At 44.6% G+C, this 11337-nt stretch overlaps 1 protein-coding gene across 1 annotated transcript; it reads left to right on the forward strand.

Annotated features, from left to right (window-relative positions):
- The first annotated feature begins 6561 nt into the window (after nucleotides 1–6561).
- Nucleotides 6562–8637, forward strand: gas1a (growth arrest-specific 1a). Its single transcript, XM_064936349.1, has one exon. It carries the CDS (start codon nucleotides 7177–7179, stop codon nucleotides 7975–7977), a length of 801 nt encoding a protein of 266 aa, XP_064792421.1. The 5' UTR covers nucleotides 6562–7176; the 3' UTR covers nucleotides 7978–8637.
- Nucleotides 8638–11337: the final 2700 nt, after the last annotated feature.

An 11337-nucleotide genomic window follows, 5' to 3' on the forward strand; every position in this document is an offset into this window, starting at 1 on the left:
TACACCCCTGCACCTTTGATCTGGGTTGGTTATGATGATTCATATTAGTGTCCCAAACGAGCCTCTATGTAAAGAAAAATACATTTTAACTTTGGTCATTATTTTTAACCCTATGGTCCCATTTAGGAGACCGATAGTTGCTATGTTTCCATTGACTTGTCCCGTGATTTGTTTTGTCGACATTTAGAAAGTTTTCATAGAAAACAGATGTGACCGTAGCGACGGTACGTTTCCATTTAACAATCTGGTGTTGATAAAAAAACAGCTAAACATAATGATGTCACACCCCCCGCAAAAAAATAATATCAGAAAAACCTGTTGTTGAACAAAAACGAAGTGTTTCTACTATCCATTTCATCAAATTGTGTATTAATAAATTGGGGAGAGCCTATACCTATACACACTGTGTGTTTCTACTATGAATTTAGTCAAATATGAATCATTGGGGAGAGCCTATACCTATACACACACCTATCTGTATCTCAGGTTGCAGAAGACAGAAGGATAGAAAGCAAGAATGTTTCCACAATTCTCATGTGTCAACGTATCACCACGGTCTGGTGAACCCTACTGTAGGTCTGGCCTGGTGAACCCTCCTGTAGGTCTGGCCTGGTGAACCCTCCTGTAGGTCTGGCCTGGTGAACCCTCCTGTAGGTCTGGCATGGTGAACCCTCCTGTAGGTCTGGCATGGTGAACCCTCCTGTAGGTCTGGCCTGGTGAACCCTCCTGTAGGTCTGGCCTGGTGAACCCTCCTGTAGGTCTGGCATGGTGAACCCTCCTGTAGGTCTGGCATGGTGAACCCTCCTGTAGGTCTGGCCTGGTGAATCCTCCTGTAGGTCTGGCATGGTGAACCGTCCTGTAGGTCTGGCATGGTGAACCCTCCTGTAGGTCTGGCATGGTGAACCCTCCTGTAGGTCTGGCATGGTGAACCCTCCTGTAGGTCTGGCATGGTGAACCCTCCTGTAGGTCTGGCATGGTGAACCCTCCTGTAGGTCTGGCATGGTGAACCCTCCTGTAGGTCTGGCATGGTGAACCCTCCTGTAGGTCTGGCATGGTGAACCCTCCTGTAGGTCTGGCATGGTGACCCCTCCTGTAGGTCTGGCATGGTGAACCCTCCTGTAGGTCTGGCATGGTGAACCCTACTGTAGGTCTGGCATGGTGAACCCTCCTGTAGGTCTGGCCTGGTGAACCCTCCTGTAGGTCTGGCATGGTGAACCCTCCTGTAGGTCTGGCATGGTGAACCCTACTGTAGGTCTGGCCTGGTGAACCCTCCTGTAGGTCTGGCCTGGTGAACCCTCCTGTAGGTCTGGCATGGTGAACCCTCCTGTAGGTCTGGCCTGGTGAACCCTCCTGTAGGTCTGGCATGGTGAACCCTCCTGTAGGTCTGGCATGGTGAACCCTCCTGTAGGTCTGGCATGGTGAACCCTCCTGTAGGTCTGGCCTGGTGAACCCTCCTGTAGGTCTGGCATGGTGAACCCTCCTGTAGGTCTGGCATGGTGAACCCTCCTGTAGGTCTGGCCTGGTGAACCCTCCTGTAGGTCTGAAATAATTGGATGGTGAAACTTGCATCCAGCCAATCAAGAAAAGAAAAGCAATTCATGCATTGTGGAAAGTCCGGACAATCCTTGTCCTGCAAAGAAACATTTTATTTTATTTTATAGGTGACAAAATGTAATGTGAAGTGGAGCCTTATAGCTATGTGGTGACATCACTACCCCGTGTACCTTTAAAATTATTTGTTAATCATCATTTATTTGAAAAACACAGTTTCCATAATTTGCCTGAATAAAGAAAGTTGGAGAAAATAACCCCCCCCCAGATCAACAGATCAAAATGTTGTAAATCTTTAGAGCATGTCACACAGTTGGACAAATAGACCTGGGTCAATGGAAACCTACTGACTGTGTGATCCAGGATGCAAAACAGATTAGTTTCAAAGGGGAAACACCGTCTCTCTCTCTTGTCTCATTCATCATCAACTCATGCAAGGTAGAATAGGATTTCTACACCACCCAAACTGGTTGAATCAACTTAGTTTCCACTTCATTTCAACTACAAAAAATCTATTGATGACGTTGAATCAATGTGGAAAATTGACTTCTGTGGTTATAGTAACGGCTCCAGAAGGGGTGGCTGCCATGTTAGGGTCTCCTAACCAATTGTTACTTTTTTCATTTTTTTTGGAACTAATTTTCTACATAATGTTGCTGCTACCGCCTCTCATGACCGAAAAAAGCTTCTGGATGTCAGAACAGATATTACTCACATCGAACTGGATGAAGATTTTTTTTTCTTTAATGAGTCCGATGCGAAGGATATACTGCTTCCCAGAGACCAGGCCCAAATCTCCATAATTCAAGTGATGAACAGACGGAAATACAGTGGGCGGAAGTCTCGGTGCCTTGTGAGAATTTGTTGGTGAGTGAGTAAACCACCGCTACCTTCTGTATTATTGGCCAACGTACAATCATTGGAAAACAAACTGGATGATCTACGATTAAGACTATCCTACCAGATCCCTTCTGGGAAGCCAGGGTCCGATGGCGATCCGCTTGTCGTCGATACCTGGAGGTGGTCTTGAGAAGAGCATACCGGGCTCTCTTCCAGATACGACGACAGCGGCGGACAAACATCTGTGCAGAAGGTGCCAACCTCCTCTTCCTGCTCAGGGAAAAGCAGGGGCTGATACCCCAGGGAACACTCAAATGTTGATAGTCCCGTGGCAGAGCAGGGACGCGTGTTATGGGCGTGTTCCACCCACACCCGCTGCTGGCTCCAGGTGGTGGGGTTGGCGGAGACCAGGAGGCGCAGGGTGGTCTCAAGGTCCCGGTTGGCTAGCTCTGACTGGCCATTGGCCATAAGCCAGGGAAACTGCAGCGCGGCAAATTCAAATAAAATTATATATAAATCAAACTTTCATTAAATCACACATGTAAGATACTAAATTAAAGCTACACTTGTTGTGAATGCAGCCAACATGTCAGATTTTTAAAAGTATTTTCGGCGAAAGCAAACAATGCTATTATCTGATGATAGCACAACAGTAAACAAAGAGAGTAGCGTATTTCAACCCTGCAGGCGCTACACAAAACGCAGAAATAAAATATAAAACATACCTTACCTTTGACGAGCTTCTTTTGTTGGCACTCCAATATGTCCCATAAACATCACAAATGGTGCTTTTGTTGGATTAATTCCGTCATATTCTGAATGGTTAGTCCTCTGGGTTTTGTCTGCTACATACGTTCTGTTATACTCACAGACATGATTCAAACAGTTTTGGAAACTTCAGAGTGTTTTCTATCCAAATCTACTAATAATATGCATATCTTATATTCATGCCATGAGTAACAGTAAGTTGAAATTGGGCACGCTATTTAATCAAAAGTGAAAATGCTGCCCCCTATACCTTAAGAAGTTTACCTGCTCTGAGACGCCGTGCCGGAACATGTTGCTTCCGGATTCCACACACTCTCCTCTGCCAATGTACGGAAATCCACCACCAGTCGGCCACAGTTTTGGCGTATTGCCAGAGATGGATTAGCTTCCGGGCAGCTTCTCCTTCAGAGAACAGGGCATCAAAGACCTTCCTCACCTCTCCCACGAACCCCTCCAGGCTATGCTCATATGGCCAGCTGCTGTTCCCATACAGAGGTAGCCCAGGTGAGAGTCCTTCCAGACATCAGCGTGATGAGGTAGGCTATTTTGGAGCGATCCGAGGGGAAGGAGGAGGGCTGAAGCTCACAAATGAGGGCACACATGTGGAATCAAGTGTGTGCAAAGCAGTCATCAAGGCAAAGAAAGGGTGGCTACTTTGAAGAATCTAAAATATATGTTGATTTGTTCAACACTTTTTGGTTACTACATGAATCCATATGTGTTATCTCTGATGTTTTCACTATTATTCTACAATGTAAAAAATAATAAAATAAAGAAAAAAACCTGAATGAGTAGGTGTGTCTAAACTTTTGACAGGTACTCTATATTTTCCGCATATAAAGGAGTTGAGTTGTCTGTAACTTCCTCACTGGAGTTTTTTTTAAAGAAACTAAATACGCTTCTCTGCTTCTCTGCTCAAATCTGAGCAACAGATGGAATGGAATGTGAGTCTTATTCAGTACATTCAGTTTGTTGCTTGCTTTAAAAGGTCTACCAACTTTGCAAGCAGGCATGCAAGCTAAGATAGATAGATAAGATAGCTACTTTAACTTGATAGTCTAGTAAAATATCCAAATCAGCCTTAGTCTAATTAAGGATCTAAATCCCCATTAGTCTAGTATAGGATCTAAATCCTCATTAGTCTAGTATAGGATCTAAATCCCCATTGGTCTAGTATAGGATCTAAATCCTCATTAGTCTAGTATTGGATCTAAATCCCCATTAGTCTAGTATAGGATCTAAATCCTCATTAGTCTAGTATTGGATCTAAATCCCCATTAGTCTAGTATAGGATCTGAATCCCCTTTAGTGTGGAGAAGAGGAAGATCAGCTGGAAGGATCTGTGGGCCATGGAAGCGAGGCGGTTGAGCTTTTCAATCAGAGCAACATATGACGACATTCCAACACCAGTTAATCTTCACCAATGGTATGGTGAAGATCCGGACTGTGCCCTCTGTTCCATGCCAGCCAACCTCAGGCACATTCTCACAGGGTGTAAAACAAGCGCCTCACCCAAGGACGCTACACTTGGCGTCACAACCAAGTCCTTAAAAACTTTGCGTCCGCCCTGGAGGACAAGCGAGCTGCCACCAACTCCCTACCACCCACAGCAGCATCACACTCCTTACGGACAAACTTTGTCCGCGAAGGGGCTAAACCACCGAAGAGCGGCTCTACACCATAAGAGCGAGACCAGCTGCGCTTGGCCCGCGACTGGAAAATGCTAGCTGACATTGGCCGGCAACTTGTGTTTCCTCCGGAGATCGCAACCACCACCCTAAGACCTGACATGGTGCTCTGGTCCCATTCACTCAATAAGGTCTTCATCATTGAGCTCACAGTAACCTGGGAAAACTCAGTAGATGAGGCTTATGAGCGAAAACATCTGCGCTATGCTGATCTAGCTGCCGAAGCACGGCATCATGGCTGGAACACAGAAGTCCGACCAGTGGAGGTGGGCTGCAGAGGTTTGGGGCAACATCTACAACCAGACTGCTTAGAGACCTGGGAATTAAGGGCCAGAGCCAGCGTTCGGCAATCAAAGCTGTATCAGAGGCGGCAGAAGGCAGCAGTCAATGGCTCTGGATGAAGAGGAAAGACCCCAGCTGGGCCCCGAAGTGAGAGGGCCAGGAGGTATGCTGTCAACAATGCTTGACTCAGGGAGGAGGACGCCCCTGCCATGCATAGTCCCATGGGATGTTGGCTATCAACAACAAGGCAACTCCTATGACTAATTAGGAATGGGACGCCAGCGTAGGATTGATCACCCTGTCGCTGGCCGCCTTTGGGGAGGGTGTATAGTGTGAAAGGCCGAAACACCCTAGGAACCAAAGGTACACTACTGACGATGCGCTCCCCAAATTTCACCACGCTCACTGTTCATTAACTCTTGGAAGTGCTTGCACAAAGGATAGTAACATCTCATCCTGTGTTCTTGGAATCTTAGTGTAGTATATAATCTAAATCCCCTTTAGTCTAGTAAATTATATAAATCCCCTTTAGTCTGGTAAAGGATCTAAATTCCCTTTAGTCTAGGAAATGATATAAATCCCCTTTAGTCTAGTAAAGGATATAAATCCCCTTTAGTCTAGTAAAGGATATAAATCCCCATTAGTCTAGTATATAATCTAAATCCCCTTTAGTCTAGTAAAGGATCTAAATCCCCTTTAGTCTAGTAAAGGATCTAAATCCCCTTTAGCCTAGTAAAGGATCTAAATCCCAGTGGTTAGTGATGGTTGCTGATCAGCTGTGCGAGTGATTTTAAGCATATTGATCTTTTAAGCAGAGATTATCTTGTGTTAGTACATTGGGGAATATCCGTTGCAATAGGCCCATTTAGTTTACTTGACCAGGAAGTTCCCAAGATTGATACTGACTCAGTCCCCCATAGCTCACTGTAGTTGAAACTTGGTTAAAATATGTTTTACTTTTTGCATTGTTTTCTTAGCTTTTGCTGTGTTGCTCTGTTACCGCAGCTGCCGTTGACCTTGTTATCTAACTAATCCATCACATCACCAGTATATATTGTTATCTGTTTGTTTTCTGTGTGTGTTTTATGTTATGCAGAGCATCCCATATCTGCAGCTGCAACCCTCCTTTTTGACAAAGAAAACTTTGCACCAATTATTATGTTGATTTCCTATCTATGCTTATACTATAGCATCGGCCTATCCGTGACTGTAGAATAACTTGTTAATTATGCACGAAGCAAGTTCATTGGTTCAACGCGTTGATCCTCTGTCCTCTCTGCAGTTGATCGTTTGGAGAGAGGGAATGAGGAGGAATGAGCCAATGTTCCCAAAACTCCACCCCAGAGTCCCGCCCATAGCCCGACGACATTTACAACAGGCGGCTGGCCAATAGAAAAGAAAGCTGCTGAAGTTCGACAGCGAGGGCCAACAGGGGAGGGGGGTAGAGAAAGACAAACGGAGCAAGAGAGAGAGAGAGAGAGAGAGAGATCACTTTGGGAGAAGCAGAGTTTCTGTTTTCCTCTGATACTTGTTTGTGTTCCTATGCATACGTAATTACCGGTGATTAGCGCTGTCTCGTGGACGTACAGTCTCTGCGGAGTAATAGCTCCTCATAGCCTATGGACGGACTCATTGAGCGCTCAGCTCTGTCCACGGAGAGGACAGAGGGGACGGGAAGCGGCTGCTAGTGGAAGACGAGATCAGGAAAGCACAGGAGCTGAGGCAGCAGAGGGGTTCCACTACAAATACTGGAATGGAATAAACCAATGGGTAACCAACAGTTGTGTGCTTTTTGTTCAAAAACGGTTCGTTTTCATTTTATTTGGGCACTTATGGATAACTTTCTTCCAACCACTTTTGTCGGAGTTTTCAAACAGAGCAGTGAAGCTACTTCAGAACGGGATCTGTACAGCAGTCTGCTCTGCTCTTTACACACTACCTATCTTGGAATGTTGATATTTTATGTCTAGTGCAGTCTTTGGAAGTATGAAATACGTAGGGATGAAGCTGGTGTAATTGTATCCTTTCAGTCACAGCCATCACTAAAATGGCCAGTTTTGAGGCTTTGGCTCACAGCTCCCGCATGTTGGTGTGGCCTGTCGGTTGTGTGTTTTTGTTTTTGGGCTGCTTATCGGTGGCATCCTCCTCCCACAGCCGCAGGTTAATCTGCTGGCAGGCCATCATGAATTGTCAGACAGAGCCTGAGTGCCATTACGCATATGGACAGTACATGCAGGCATGCGCTGCTGTTCTGAGAGGGGACAGGAAGAGGTGTCCCAGTCACTGCATCTCCTCTCTGGTGCAGCTCAACCTGACGAAGAACGGGCCTGCGCTTGAGGACTGCAGCTGTGCTTCGGACCCCATCTGCCGGAACACCAAGCGGGCCATCGAGCCATGCCTCCCCAGGACTAGCAACATGGGCTGCACCGAGGCCCGGATGCAGTGTGAAAGAGACCAGCCGTGCAGCTCTGCCATGCGAGACTATTTAATCTACTGCGGGAAGCTTTTCAGCGGGGCAACTTGCACGAATGCTTGTCGGAATGTGATTGCAGACATGCGCAAAATACCCAAAGCGGAGCTGTTGGATTCGTGCGTGTGCGACGGGACGGAGAGGACCATCTGCGAGTATGTCAAGATTAGCATGAAGAACCTGTGCTTCCAAGCTCCTGTGACGGCGGAGGACGGCAGCGGGTCAGAGGACTACGAGGAAGATGATGGGGGCTTCCCGGTGTCAGAACCAGAGTTCGTGGGGAGGAGCGCCGGTTCAGGTGGCTCTGCTTTGGGCACCTGTGGTGTTGTGACAACGGTGACTGCATCTGTCCTGATTCTACTAGTGCCTCTTCTTTAAACTCTCCTCATAGTAAAACATATAGATATATATTTCAGACTGTTGGACAGATAAACACATTGATGGCCTTACAAACTCAGACTGTTGTTCAGACAAAGTTGAAACTCTTGCCTTTCCAAACAGACGCCAGTCAGTCTGGCCCAATACTATTGAAGGAAGAAGCTACTACTCCGAAGAACAGCGAATGTAATATTTCGTACATAACCAAACTTGCTTTTTTTAAAGTACGACTTTTTTCTGTACTAAAAGATATCGAATGCAGTTAGTATTTTCTATGCAAATATTATATTCAATAACATTATGGAACCTTGTTGTATCACTGGCCTGAAGAAAAATGTCCTTTATTTTAAAACACAATCAGAAATGGAGACATGGACATCAGGCCTGCTCTAGTCCATTTCTATACTACATGTCACATCAGGCCCGCTCTAGTCCATTTATATACTACATGTCACATCAGGCCTGCTCTAGTCCATTTCTATACTACATGTCACATCAGGCCCGCTGTAGTCCATTTCTATACTACATGTCACATCAGGCCTGCTCTAGTCCATTTATATACTACATGTCACATCAGGCCTGCTCTAGTCCATTTCTATACTACATGTCACATCAGGCCTGCTCTAGTCCATTTCTATACTACATGTCACATCAGGCCTGCTCTAGTCCATTTCTATACTACATGTCACATCAGGCCTGCTCTAGTCCATTTATATACTACATGTCACATCAGGCCTGCTCTAGTCCATTTCTATACTACATGTCACATCAGGCCTGCTCTAGTCCATTTATATACTACATGTCACATCAGGCCTGCTCTAGTCCATTTATATACTACATGTCACATCAGGCCTGCTCTAGTCCATTTATATACTACATGTCACATCAGGCCTGCTCTAGTCCATTTCTATACTACATGTCACATCAGGCCTGCTCTAGTCCATTTATATACTACATGTCACATCAGGCCTGCTGTAGTCCATTTCTATACTACATGTCACATCAGGCCTGCTCTAGTCCATTTCTATACTACATGTCACATCAGGCCTGCTCTAGTCCATTTCTATACTACATGTCACATCAGGCCTGCTCTAGTCCATTTATATACTACATGTCACATCAGGCCTGCTCTAGTCCATTTCTATACTACATGTCACATCAGGCCTGCTCTAGTCCATTTCTATACTACATGTCACATCAGGCCCGCTGTAGTCCATTTATATACTACATGTCACATCAGGCCTGCTCTAGTCCATTTCTATACTACATGTCACATCAGGCCTGCTCTAGTCCATTTATATACTATATGTCACATCAGGCCTGCTCTAGTCCATTTATATACTACATGTCACATCAGGCCTGCTCTAGTCCATTTCTATACTACATGTCACAACAGGCCTGCTGTAGTCCATTTCTAAACTACATGTCACATCAGGCCTGCTGTAGTCCATTTCTATACTACATGTCACATCAGGCCTGCTCTAGTCCATTTCTATACTACATGTCACATCAGGCCTGCTCTAGTCCATTTCTATACTACATGTCACATCAGGCCTGCTCTAGTCCATTTATATACTACATGTCACATCAGGCCTGCTCTAGTCCATTTCTATACTACATGTCACATCAGGCCTGCTCTAGTCCATTTATATACTACATGTCACATCAGGCCTGCTCTAGTCCATTTCTATACTACATGTCACATCAGGCCTGCTCTAGTCCATTTATATACTACATGTCACATCAGGCCTGCTCTAGTCCATTTCTATACTACATGTCACATCAGGCCTGCTCTAGTCCATTTCTATACTACATGTCACATCAGGCCTGCTCTAGTCCATTTATATACTATATGTCACATCAGGCCTGCTCTAGTCCATTTATATACTACATGTCACATCAGGCCTGCTCTAGTCCATTTATATACTATATGTCACATCAGGCCTGCTCTAGTCCATTTCTATACTACATGTCACATCAGGCCTGCTGTAGTCCATTTCTATACTACATGTCACATCAGGCCTGCTCTAGTCCATTTCTATACTACATGTCACATCAGGCCTGCTCTAGTCCATTTATATACTACATGTCACATCAGGCCTGCTCTAGTCCATTTCTATACTACATGTCACAACAGGCCTGCTGTAGTCCATTTCTAAACTACATGTCACATCAGGCCTGCTGTAGTCCATTTCTATACTACATGTCACATCAGGCCTGCTCTAGTCCATTTCTATACTACATGTCACATCAGGCCTGCTCTAGTCCATTTCTATACTACATGTCACATCAGGCCTGCTCTAGTCCATTTATATACTACATGTCACATCAGGCCTGCTCTAGTCCATTTCTATACTACATGTCACATCAGGCCTGCTCTAGTCCATTTATATACTACATGTCACATCAGGCCTGCTCTAGTCCATTTCTATACTACATGTCACATCAGGCCTGCTCTAGTCCATTTATATACTACATGTCACATCAGGCCTGCTCTAGTCCATTTCTATACTACATGTCACATCAGGCCTGCTCTAGTCCATTTCTATACTACATGTCACATCAGGCCTGCTCTAGTCCATTTCTATACTACATGTCACATCAGGCCTGCTGTAGTCCATTTCTATACTACATGTCACATCAGGCCTGCTGTAGTCCATTTCTATACTACATGTCACATCAGGCCTGCTATAGTCCATTTCTATACTACATGTCACATCAGGCCTGCTCTAGTCCATTTCTATACTACATGTCACATCAGGCCTGCTCTAGTCCATTTCTATTCTACATGTCACATCAGGCCTGCTGTAGTCCATTTCTATACTACATGTCAACAGATGCGTTTCTATTTTGTTACACAGAGATTAAACAATGCAAGGTTTTTATAAAAAACAGTTCACTGCCTATATTTTAATATTTTAACATAATATCATTGATACTGGGTGACTGATGGCCATCTCTATGTATTTAATGAAACTATATGGTGGATTTGTACATATTGTATATTGGTAAATAAATTCATTTTTTAAAAGTAATTTATTAATCCTATATCCCCCTGGGGACAGACGTCAATTCAACATCAATTCCACGTTGGTTCAATGATGTTAAAACAAAGTTGATTCAACCAGTGTGAGCCTAGTGAGATGTGTCACTGTCACATCCAAACTTTCAATATGAATATTGAATAAATATGATTTCTGACAACAACATAAGGAAAAAAGTAGAGGATTGAAAGGAAGTAAGTGCTGTGTTGTTTTGTCTCTTTAAGACACCTGAATAGTGTATTAAAGCCTATCAATCCAGAGACGATTTGATTGTTATAAGAATATGTATTCGCTGTTTAGAAAAACCCTCTCATTC

The sequence above is a fragment of the Oncorhynchus masou genome, chromosome 25 (genome assembly GCF_036934945.1).
Source record: "Oncorhynchus masou masou isolate Uvic2021 chromosome 25, UVic_Omas_1.1, whole genome shotgun sequence".
Lineage (NCBI taxonomy): Eukaryota > Metazoa > Chordata > Actinopteri > Salmoniformes > Salmonidae > Oncorhynchus > Oncorhynchus masou.